Here is a 12,871-nt window from a genome sequence, read left to right on the forward strand (position 1 = left end):
CCCTTTCCCCCTGAGAATTGTCAGTCCACTCCCTTTCTATGCCCCTGATTCTATTATATTCACCAGTTTATTCTGTTTATCAGATTTTTTATTCACTTGATTGTTAGATTCACTTGTTGATAGATATGTATTTGTTGTTCATAATTTTTATCTTTACCTTTTTCTTCTTCCTCTTCTTAAAGAGTACCTTTGAGCATTTCATATAATACTGGTTTGGTGGTGATGAACTCCTTTAGCTTTTTCTTATCTGTGAAGCTCTTTATCTGTCCTTCAATTCTGAATGATAGCTTTGCTGGGTAGAGTAATCTTGGTTGTAGGTTCTTGCTATTCATCACTTTGAAAATTTCTTGCCACTCCCGTCTGGCCTGCATAGTTTCTGTTGAGAAATCAGCTGACAATCGTATGGGTGCTCCCTTGTAGGTAATTAACTGTTTTTTCTTGCTGCTTTTAATATTCTCTCTTTGTCTTTTGCTCTTGGCATTTTAATTATGATGTGTCTTGGTGTGGTCCTCTTTGGATTCCTTTTGTTTGGGGTTCTGTGCGCTTCCTGGACTTGTAAGTCTATTTCTTTCACCAGGTGGGGGAAGTTTTTGGTCATTATTTCTTCAAATAGGTTTTCAGTATCTTGCTCTCTCTCTTCTTCTGGCACCCCCATAATTCTGATGTTGGTACGCCTGAAGTTGTCCCAGAGTCTTCTTACACTATCTTCAACTTTTTGGATTTTTTTTTCTTTTTGCTTTTCTGGTTGGGTGTCTTTTGCTTCTTTGTATTTCAACTCTTTGGCTTGATTCTTGCAATCCTCTAGTCTGCTGTTAGGTCTCTGTATAATATTTTTTATTTCAGTCAGTGTATGTTTAATTTCTAGTTGGTTCTTTTTCATATCCTCGAGGGGCTCGCTAAATTTATCGGCCTTTTCTAGAAAATTCTTGAAAAACCTTATAACTGTGGTTTTGAACTCTATATCCAGTCGTTTGTTTTCCTCCATTTCTTTCATTTGTGATCTGTTTCTTTGTCTCCGCATTTTCGCTGCTTCCCTGAGTTGGTAGAGTAGCTTTGTGTGCTAGGTGTCCTATAGGGCCCAGTGGTTCAGCCTCCCCAGTTACCTGAGGTGGACACTCTTGGTGCACCCCTTTGTGGACTGTGTGCTCAGCCTTGTTGTAGTTAAGTCTTGATTGTTGTTGGTATCACTGGGAGGAATTGACCTCCAGGCCAATTGGCTGTGAGGATCAGCTGTGTCTACGCCGGGAGAACTTCTGTGCTGGAGACAGCCTTATGAGACAAGACTTGCAAAATTGCAAAAGCCTCTGTGTTCAGCTTGGATGGGGCTGAGTCTCAGGGCTGAGCAGACAGCCTTGGCTTCCCGTTAGCCTTGCCCTATGAGGCCCCTGGGTCTCAGTGTCCCTCGGTAATCACTGCAAGCACCTCTGAGAGAAAGCCACCCTCGAGTTTCACCTGCTGCCACACAGTCCAGTTTCTCCCCCAATGAATCTGGATTCCCAGATTCTCGCCCGGAACTGGAGTTCAGCGCAGTTGGGAGCTTCCGTCTTCCTCCTGCTAGAGAAAGCCAGCAGCACACTCAGCAGTCAGTCCTCTCTGCGCGCACTCACGCATGCGCATCCAGACCTCTGCCTTTCACGGCTCCCGAGTTTCTGTGTGCTCCTCTCTTTTCCCGACAGTCCAGACTCCCCCCGTATGAGTCCAGGTCGCCCAGAACTGGGGTTCAGTGCAGTCGGAACTGGGGTTCAGTGCAGTTGGGAGCTTCCGTCTCTCTCCCGCTAGAGAAAGCTAGCCAGGCACTCAGCCGCCCGTCCTCTCCGCGTGCGTGTCTCTGTATCTCAGCCTTTTGCAGCTCCTCTGAGTCTCCATGTGCCCCTCTCTTGCCTTCTAGTTGTAGAATTTCCACTCAGCCAACCTTCCTGTGGTTCTGGATGATGTCCGTTCTGTCTTTTAGCTGTAGTTTTGAAATTGTTGTGTGAGGCAGCAGTTTAGGTGTTTACCTATGCCGCCATCTTGGTTTCTCCCTTTTTTTTATTGTCTGAAGTTTTACACATGTCTCCGTTTTCCCTGATTAACTGCGCCCCCCCACAAGGTAGACTCTATGTCCCTAGTTCCAATAATAAATTCAGTTTCCCACTAGAGAAAGCACTGCTCTGCTTGTTTTTAAAATTTAGTGAGTTAAAGTGATTCTGTACATTGATTGCTTAATATAATCTCTCTTCAAAAGCAGAGCAGCCGTACAGTCCCCTCCTTCTTAAACAGAGAATGCATAAACACTGCCCAGATATTTTCATCCTTATCAGTGTAGCTGCTCTAATGTAGCTAATTTTACCAGAGCGCTGTTTTCCTGAAGAACAGTATCAGGGGTAGGAGTTATATTTTCAAGTCATTAAAATTCCGGCAGTCTCATTTCATTTAGGGCACCTTAATTTTTCTCAGGTCATGAATCAGTGAACATCTGACATTCACAGAGCTAAGGAAAAGCATCTTAGATTCCTTTTTTGGAAACAGGTCTGAAAAAACCAGATTGAGAAACATGGCCAGGAAATTCCTTCCCAGCTGCTATGGAACAGAACCTTTCATTCAAAGACAAACTAATTTATTAAGATCTCAAAAAATAAATAAATAAATTAAAAAATCAGCCACACATGGAGAAGAAAAGGCTCCCAAGTAGACTAGGAACGGCAAACTTTTTTCAGTAATTCAGGAGAGCAAAAACCTTATGCAAATCTTACAAAAAAAGGGAAAGTTAAGGTGATCCCTGTGTTTACTATTGCTTAAGATTTGTTCTGGTGTGGCCCTGAAGAGGAAACGAGTGTCAATGGCTGAAAGTTACATGGTAAAGAACTTCCTCGGAGTGAAACTGCTCCAAAATTGAACAGCCTGCATCTCACGTGTTATCAATGGCAGTGTTCAAACAGAAACTGGGTGTCCTAACCAGGAGAAGGGCTCAATCGAGAATGAGAACAAGTTGATAAGAAGGTCTCTATCTTAGGTAATTTCATGTCAGTGACTTCCTGTCTACACCAGAAAGTAGATAAGGAAATTCTTGGCACCTTTTTAATACACAAGTGAGGTAATTCTATTCTGAAGACTGAGAGCAAATCATATCTATCTTGAAACTACCAGGAGTATTCATGGGTGGCTCTTCCTCTCCTCCAATTTTCCAATTGTCTAGGCTTTGAGTATCTCAGAAATGCAATTCGTGCTTCATACTATTTTTCTTTCAGCAGCAAGAGCCTGGCTTTGTATAACACCAGTTAATCAGAAAATAACATTTTTATTGAAATACATGCATTGGTTTGAATTCAGCACAGTATTTAGCGTATGGCTGGAGAACAAATATTAAGTAATCAAAATGATTATTGCTTAATAAACCAAGATTAATACTTTTTTAAAAATTTCTTTATTGATTGAGGTGTTACATATGTGTCCTTCTTCCCCCATTACCCCACCATCCCCCCCCAAGATTAATACTTTTTTAATGAGAGCTGAAATAACAGTTGCAATAAAGTTCCTCATATGACAAGCCCAAAATAACCTCCACATGCAAGTAAACAAGTAATCTAACAAAGTTTTGAAAGGATGTAAAAAACGTTAAATGACTAAGGAGCAAAAATAAGTACAGGGGCTTTCTCTTGCAAATAGAACGTTTTTTATGGTGATATCAACAATCTGAAAAATATCATAGAGTGATGTCTGTCTTAATGTAACTGCACTCCACATAACATGGTAAGAACTTTATTTACAATTCAGGTAGTTTTCTAAACTCTCCTTGGTCCCAGAAGAAACCATTCCTGTAGCTTTTCCTCACTGTAAAGTGACCTCTCCCAAAAGGTTTGTGTTACCTTCAGAAGTATCAGTAACACATGCTTACTCATTTAATTTACATATTTGTTCAACATGTGTTCAATTTTCCATACCTCTTTCCTTTTTTTACTTTATTATTGTTTTTATATTTTTTCAATTACAGTTGCCATTCAATATTATTTTATATTAGTTTCAGGTATAGTGATTAGACAATTATATAATTTACGGAGTGATTCCCCTGATGATTCTAATACCCACCTGGCACCATGCATAGTTATTAGAATATTACTGACTATACTCCCCATGCTGTACTTTACATCCCTGTGACTATTTTGTAACCACCAATTTTCTATATCTCCTTATAGCAGTTCACATTGGAGTGTCATAGATTATAAGCTCCCAGTAACAGAAATATCTCATAAAAAAGAGCTGAGTGACAGACAGCTGTTCAATATAGACTTCTGGATGATGACTACATTAATTAGCAAATAAAATAACTCATTAGCTTTCTTATTCTCTAGTTCAAGTGATGGTTTATATATATATAGCACAGAGTCAAAACATGGCACAGGGAAATGTTTAAAATCCCTTACGTGGAAATGGCATGCCAGTCTAAGGGGTACAAAAGCAAGAGTATTTATAAAAATCAAACATCAGGTAAAGCAAGATGTTCTGTGACTACATAGCTTGCACGCAAGTCACAACCAGTGATATAGTGAGGACAGTCGTGTTCTAGCCTTTTCCCGGCTCAACAGAGTAAATGAAGAAAACGTAGGTACTGAAATTCAGGGCAGCTTTCTGTATGAAATTTTCATTTCCTGAATGAGAATGAAAGGAGAGTCTACAGTGACATGATACCAAGCAGCAAGGAACAAGTATGTTACTGTGAGCCAGGCAAGGCCGGTGAGGATTTACAAAGAAGGTAAATGTGTAATTCTCTTGTTTTCAGGGACAGGGGAAAACATTACAACAGCATTCCTACAACTAAAGCAAATGCAAATAATTTATTAATAAAAAGCCAGCGACAGAACTACAAAGAAGAGGAAAAGGGTCTCTCTCCTATGAACTAACAAAGTGGTAACAACATTAACTAGATTTCTATGAAGCGCTAAATGCTGTCACGTTGATAGAGTTTGTATAACAAAAGCTTTTATTTCTCGTTCTTTCCTAGTTTTGTGTCAATATTAAGATTGTGTTTTCTATTTCACATGGATATTCCCCTTTTATATAAAATGTTACTGGTAGCTCCCGTTCTCATGATCAGTTTTGACATTTTTGAGCGCTCTTTATAAATATTTACAATGTGGGACAGTTTTGAAATTTAAATTTATATGGCTTTCAACATTTCCACAACAGTCAGATATGGAAGGAAAAAATGTTTTTTAAATAAAGGGAGTGGTGCCTTGCATAAAGCAAGGCAAATGCAGAAAAAGCCTCATATTTTATCTCTTGAGGATTGAACTTCCTTTCAATTCTTTGGGGAAAATGAAAAGCAATCGTGTTTCTTTCACATCTCATACTTAAATCTGGTTTTCTACTATCAGTTGAATATCAAATCCCAAGTTAATGCAAATGCTTGCAGGTTTCCATCTCTCAGATGGGAAAAAAAAAATACCATGTACAGACAGGTCTGGTTCTACATGTCATCAAATGTACAGCAAGGGTAAAATGAAGCTGTTCCGATGAACCCGTTCTAAAAGCCCCCGCTGTGAGGCTGATGAATACTTGTGTGGGGACTGTTCTCTGGGCCTGCAGTCATTGGAAGGGGACACTGATCCACAATGGCCTTCTTTGCCCTCTCCACTCTTTGCTTCAATTTCAGCCTCAGCAATTTGGTTTGATCTCAGCTCAACTAAAATTTTCCAAAAAGATACAATAATGGTTTCCTCTCTTTCCTTTGGTATATATTCTTCAGGTCATTTTTTCCTGTTGTAAACTTTTTAAAAACGAAAATAAATAGTGCACTGTAGGTAAACCTGTAACTAACATAAACGAGCTACGTCACCACTGCAGATCCTGTAGCATGGCTATGGAAAAGTACAGATGAAGCATTTCAGAGGATCATATTGAGATTGAAAAATTAGTAATTTGTGACATACTAAAGAGGTTTATAAAACTCGATTTCCTGGAACAACCTTAGAAAGTGCCATAGATTGTCGGGGCTACACTTTTTAAAATTGTGTTTTTCTGATTATAAAAGTAAATATATGGGTCGCATGGGCTCACATTTGTCAAAACTGAGTGATACATGCATTTCATTGTATATAAATTTTATTTCAAAAGAAAACAAAACTGCAAACACATACTGAACTCTGGTAATAACAGGCATGCTTTAAAGGAATTTAAGGGGAAATATATTGATGCCTGTAACTTATTTTGAAATGCCATCAAAGTGGATTGATGAATATAGGATACATAGCTGGGTATATATGAGATAAAGCAAATATTGGTGTTAATGACAGACCCTGGATGGTAGATACATAGGTGTTCACTATAAAACTTTTTCAACTTTTCTTTAATTTTGAAAATTTTCATAATAAAATGTTGGGGGGGGGAGGAATATAAGATCATCATAGAAAAATATGGAAAACAAAAGAAAGTAAATAAAAACAGACACCAAGCAGACAATTGGGATCACATTACAATGTTTTATAACTTGCTTTTTACCAGTTAGCAGTGTATCATATGCATTTTCCTAACTCTTTAAATATTCTTCCAAATGCAATGGAATTCCACTGTACAAATGTAGCATCATTTTTTTCAGCTTTATTGAGGTATAATTGATGAATAAAATTGTAACGTATTTAAAATGAGCAAAACAATGAGTTTAATATACATATATTGAGTTCATTAGCACACCTTCACATGAGATGTACCATAATTTAAAAGACATTTTGTTATAGGATACTTGAGTTTCTAATTCTTCACCATTCTACATTTAGTATGAACAACAGCCTGTTATATCTATCTTTCCGCACATAGCTGATTATTTCCTATTTCCTAGGATAAAGTCCCAGAAGTAAAATTTCTGTCTCAAAGGAAATATTTTAAGATTTTTAAAAATACATTTTGCTAAACTCTTCTCTAAAAAGTTTACCAAATTGCATTCCTAATAGGAGCTTATCACTGATCACAGCGATCCAGATAAATGCACTAAAGTAGAGGAGAGCAATATATACTCACTAAACTAGAGGTCTACAAATAAAGTGAAAATCAATAGTCTTCCTCTATCCTCTCACATAAGCAACATTAAAGAGTTCGGTCTATATTTTCTTCATCTTTTACTAAGCACATAGCATATATTTAATTAAAGAATTACATGTGTGAGCCACGTGCATATTATTAAATATTCCACTGCTTCTAAAACTCATTGGCAAAAATGACCAAGTGACATGAAACTGAATCTGTAAAATAAAATCCAGAGCGAATTACCTTTATCTTACCACTTAGAAAACACCTAGCCAGCAAGCCAATACCTACCTCATAAAGTATAACAAATATTTGCTTAAGAAATGCATATTTCCTTCCCAATAACTGCCATCCCCTAAGCAAAAATTTTCTGCATCTTACACTCTTGTTGATTCAGTAGGTGTGGGATGCAATATTGCTCTGCAATAATTTACCATATCTCTTTATCATTGATAATTACTGCCTAAACCAAGCCCCAAAGCTGAAATAGAATTTATTTTCTCTACTTATAAGTTATGAGTTACTAGAGGCCCGGTGCACCAAATTCATGCACTGGGAGCGGGGGGTACAGGGGTGTCCCTCAGCCCGGCCTGTGCCCTCTCACAGTACAGGAGCCCTTGGGGGATGTCCGACTGACAGCTTAGGCCCACTTCCCCCCGGGGAGCGGGCCTAAGCTGTCAGTCAGACATCCTTAGCTCTGCAGCAGAGGCTGGAAAGGCTCCTGCCACTGCCACTGCGCTCGCTAGCTGTGAGCCCGGCTTCTGGCTGAGCGGCACTCCCCCTGTGGGAGTGCACTGACCACCAGGGGGCAGCTCCTGCGTCCAGCATCTACCCCCTGGTGGTCAGTGCGCGTCATAGTGACCGGTTGTTCCCCAGTTAGGTCAATTTGCATATTAGCTTTTATTATACATGATGCTCCTGTAGTTTACTGTAACCAACTCAATTTCCGAATGACACCCACACAGGTTAAAAGCTTACACCAGAGTAGGACCTGGCAGTTTCCAGCTCCTGCTACACCCCCTGTGCTTTCCTGTGTCATTTTCCTGGCTCTCTCAAAGGTAGCAAAAAAGGTATTAAGCCTGGGTGGGGAGTGGAGGGAATGTGTTGCAATTATTGTTTTCCTATCAATATCTGTTTCATGTCTCATGAAGTCTCACATCCAACAATCACATAAAGATAATATGTTCATTGTACTGAAGTTGCATGACCCAATGTATAAAAATATTAGCACACTTCCGTACTTCTTTGACTAAAATGTGATGGAATTGGTTTATTTTCTATCCTTAACCTGGTCAGCTAGAGGTTTCAGAGTTGAAAAGAACAACAACAAAAAACAGAGGATCTGATCTCCTGGATCTCACTTGTCCCTCTGGGGAGGCTCCACACATTTCTCAAAGCTCTATTTCCCACGATAAAAAGGGTGCATGACAATGCTTCCTATAAAGAGTCCACTAGACAGAAAAGCTAGGTTCAGTCCAGAGTAAGGAATGGTCTTATTACCTGGCTACTATTTAAAACCGTGCTGACCAAGAAACGAGGAGGAGGAAACTTGTTCTGCACAGTACCCTCCTGTTTCGCACGCACTTGGCTCTGAAAGCTTTCACGTCTACTAGTGAGCTTTCCACAGCCGGAGATACCCCACAGCAGAGGTTAGCCCTCCGACCTGGCCCAGCAACTGGGAACACTGCTGGGGACCACAGTCACACAGCACTGCTGGGGGAGGCCGCACAGTGCTGCCTTTTGGGTTTCCTTCCCTCATCAGTTGCTACGGTTCACTGACAGCAATTAATGAAAAAAAAACACACACAAAAAAACCCCACAAAAAACAAAACCCATTCAGGGAGAATGAAGGATATTTATGGAAAAGTTCACTTTTAACGATACTGAAGAGAACAATAGCTAGCCAAAGCAGGACTAGTAGAAATATAAATAGGAAAATAGAAATGACCAAAACAAGCTCCAGAGGGTAGCTATTAAAATTATCAATGCCACTGAGCCCCTGCAGGTCAGCTCCACATCAGCCCTACTCTTCAAGGCGCCACGCTGAATATGGGTGACACGGTACCACATTCCTGAGAAAGATGAAGGGCCCGTGAGCTTTGAGCTTGAAGAGGACCAGCACGTATCCCAGACTCTGAAAGCCGTTTCTGGTTTTATAAGTAGGGCAGCTCTGTCGGGCACCTGTTAATTCTTTATTAAACAAAGTCCATCGCTTTTGGCCTCAAGCAGAGGTGAAATCCAAAAAACTGGCATTGCTTATACTTCAGTAGGAAATGCTTTTTGTTTTTTAAAAGATAACTCTCGAGCACAAATTCACGGACGGACAGAAAATGGAAGGGGGATGAAAACTCGACACATTACTCTTTACTGACCCCTCTTGGCTGATTAGGGAAAGGAAAAGGTCTGAAATCTTACCTCCTCTCCAGGAGAGTTCAGAGAACATTCGGTCTATTTCATGCCATGGAAAGAAATCCTCTCAGTTCAGATGAGCCTAGTAGAAATCAACCCTAAAGCACACGCGGCAATAATTTCTATTTATGGGGCTCCCGGAATGGAGGTTGGGAAACGGCCTCGCGGATCAGCCCCAAAGGCCTTGCTAGGTCCCTGGCAGCCTGTGACCTCTGACTCGAGCTTGAAAAACTTACATAAGCGCCAGTGTGACCACTTCTGAGAGCAGGAAAGGACCTTACCTCTTTCTCTATTTTGAGCAGCTTCTTCACAGCCACCTCCTTGTCCTGTGATATCCATTTGGCTCGATAAACACTCCCAAAACTTCCTCCGCCGCAGTTTTCAAAAAACTGCAAGTCATCAAATTTAATTTGCACAAAGGAGGCACCGAGAGACGACATGGCATAATGACAAAGTATTATACTTCCACAAACTCTGCAGAGAGAAAGAGAAAGAAAAGTTGGGTTACAAGTACATTAGAATGAATCCTCTGAATCCCACTTCAAGTCACGTATAATAAGTCCTGTGAAACTTCCAGAAAGAGCCTTGATGACTCAGGAGAAGGAAAACCAGGACTATAAACAAATCAAAAGGAAAACACTTACCCTGGCAGCCCGTGCAAAATTCAGCAGCAACTTGCCCTGACTCTGCCACACAGCTGTCCACAGGAAAATGGCTCAGATTTCCCCCCTGACAAAACCTGTAGCCGCGCTTCCTGCACATCCCCAGGAGCTCTGCCTAAAGGCTACTGTGTCACCAGGTCTCCTATCATGAAGCCGGGGCGGCCGGGAAGCCTGCCTTCAGCGGCGAGCTTGCATAGCTCTCCTGGCATGTGAGGCATGCCATCTCTCCACGTTGTGCTCACTTCACGCAAAATACACATAACCTAAGCAACTGAGCATCCTGGCGTGAGGAGAGCCAAAATGCTGCACACTGAACGCAGTCAGCTGTTAGGGTCCAAAAGCAAAAACGTTCAGCTTAAGGACGATAGGAAAGCTGGCCAAGTGTTTTTCAGAGTGGCTCCCTGGACTGTATACTGCAGCAGAAACTTAATTAAAGAGTAGAAAACTTGCCCTGATTACAGTATATTAAGTCATCCAACGACCTCTGCCAAGAATGTCGAACAAAAACATTATGCTGGTTTCCAGAGGAACGGTGTCCCCTCCCCGAGATCACTACAGTGATATTTTCTGCAGTCTCAGGTGTTTTACGTGCACCAGGTAAGTGTTCACCCTCCGCACCCCAGGCCAAACCACAGCGTAGCAGGAAACACAACACAAAAACATACAAACAGGAAAACAGAACACTGTAATTCTGAACGTGCATAAAAAGCAGGTGGGTAAGAAAGTCTGTGTACATATGCTTGCCAACATTGTAAACCAGAATCTTATAATGAGGGAGCAAGAAGACAACACGTGGACAGGACACACAAAACAACTGGCCTGACCTCCTCCTGTCAATGTCATGAAAGATTTTTTCTCTTTTTAAAAAAGCAGGGAAACTTCTAGAATAAGGAGGACTCAAAGAAACATGATGACTAAATGCAGTGTGTGATCACTGGATATTGGATCAAAACAAATCTACAAAAGTATCACTGGGGTTTTAGGAAAATCTGAATATGTACTATATATTAGATAATATTAAATTATCTATGGCAAATAACGGTATTTCGGTTTTGTTTGAGGATGTCCTTGTTCTTGGGAGATATGCTGGTAGACATAGCAAAGTATGCTATCTACAGCTTAATTTAAAGTTATTCAACTCCCCCTCCCTCAAAAAAAATGTGTATAGAGGGGAAGCAAACGTGGCAAAATGTTAAGAACTAGCAAATCTAGATGGAAGTTCATGGCGTTCTACTACTCCGGTCATTTTTCTGTGGGAGTTGACTATTTTCAAAATAAAAAGGTGGAGGGGGCAGTTTCTATCTATTCAAATTGACTGCATTTCTTTATAAACAACGTGCAGCTTTGCTGAGTGATGGAAGCAGGCGGCTCAGAGATCTCACTGTGCAGCTGACTAGCAATCCTGTTTTAGGAACGCAGGTCACTGAAGAATGGTGATTTCTTATGTGAAGTCAAGCTCTGCTCTACGTTGGGGAGAAGGTAAAAGGGGGGACTGTTTTTTTATCCTCTAACGTTGAAAAGATAGCTTAGCATCTACGTAAAAATGCAGGCAGAACATGCCGTAGCATCCAGGGGCATACACATAGTTGAGCCAATAATTTACCTTACTAACTTTCGCTTCAATTCATCTTTAGTTAATCAGATAAAAGAAAAAAGTAAAGATAAAATTTAGGAATGTGGCAACGCTAGGTACACGGAATATGCAGGCTAAATAGTTTGTTCAACAGAATGCAAAACACCATTGCAATATTCCCTCAGTGTTACAGACGCTAGTCCTATATTTTTATTGATCATTTTTATTTTTATAAAAGTACAAAAATGAAAATAGAACTACAAAGCTTATAATAAAATTAGAACTCCTGTGCCCACCCCTCTCCTCACTGGATTCTCTCTCCAGAGGGAACTAATTTCAACTCCTTTAGCATTTTCTTCTGGTATTTACCTCTGTATTTCTAAAAAATGTTTATATTGCAATTTCTTGGTTGTTCCATTTTAGATATTATTAATTTCTGTCAGTGGAAGATAAGGCTTTAGTCCTCATATACTACCCTTTACCTCTTTGCACACAATATGCCACAATTGCCTAATCCTCCCAGCTTCCAACTACACAGTAACATTTAGTCTAGTCAATATTCAGGGTTTACAGTAGTCTGACAAAGTAAATATTACCCCCAGGAGTGCTATGAAGAATTCAATAACTTTTCCTTTCTTGGATAACTTTTTGTTTCTCCTAGAGTTATTAGTTGCTTTGTTGTTGTTTGCTTAGCTTCTTGTACACCTAACACTTATTAACCTCATCAAATTCTCCCAAGAACTGCAAAATTACTCTCAATAAAGTAAAAACATCAGGTAATTTTTTTATTCTATTCTTTTCTTGGAGACATTCCTCCTTTTCCCTTCACCCTGATTCAATCTGGCTGGAATGGTTGCTCTGGAGGCCTGACTTGAACTGGGACTTCCCTTCCCTTTCCCACCACCCTAAGAATTTCCTTCACATGTTCCTCTGTGAACGCCTGTCCTTGTTTCTACTGGCTTCTCTTTCTCGGTTTACTTTCTTGTTTTGACAGTGCACATCTCCCGTTAGGTACCTGAATAGAGTGCCCTATGTAATTTTTTTGAGAATCAGTGTGTCTCAAAATGTCTTGATTGGTAGCCCAGTTGAGTATGTAATTCTAGGTAGGAAATAATTTCGGAAGCATTACTTCATAGTCTAGTTTCTAATGTGGCTATAGAGCAGTCTGATGCTGCTCTGATTACTAATCCTTTTTACATATCTTTTCCTTTCTGAAAGCTTTTAGGATCTT

General features: G+C 40.2%; 1 protein-coding gene across 3 annotated transcripts in view; it reads right to left on the bottom strand.

Moving 5' to 3' along the window:
- Positions 1-12,871, bottom strand: part of MAP3K20 (mitogen-activated protein kinase kinase kinase 20) — a 145,913-nt gene that overhangs the window by 124,079 nt on the left and 8,963 nt on the right. For 2 of the 3 annotated variants that reach the window (XM_080668455.1, XM_080668456.1), the window contains exon 2: positions 9,687-9,879. In XM_080668455.1, the coding sequence (XP_080524581.1) occupies positions 9,687-9,845 (159 nt within the window). In that variant the 5' untranslated portion in view covers positions 9,846-9,879. Of the gene's footprint in view, positions 1-9,686; positions 9,880-10,049; positions 10,313-12,871 lie in introns of those variants that run through there. The other variant, XM_080668457.1, reaches the window with a different exon arrangement.

Source organism: Plecotus auritus (genome assembly GCF_963455305.1).
Source record: "Plecotus auritus genome assembly, chromosome: 5".
Taxonomy (NCBI): Eukaryota; Metazoa; Chordata; class Mammalia; order Chiroptera; family Vespertilionidae; genus Plecotus; species Plecotus auritus.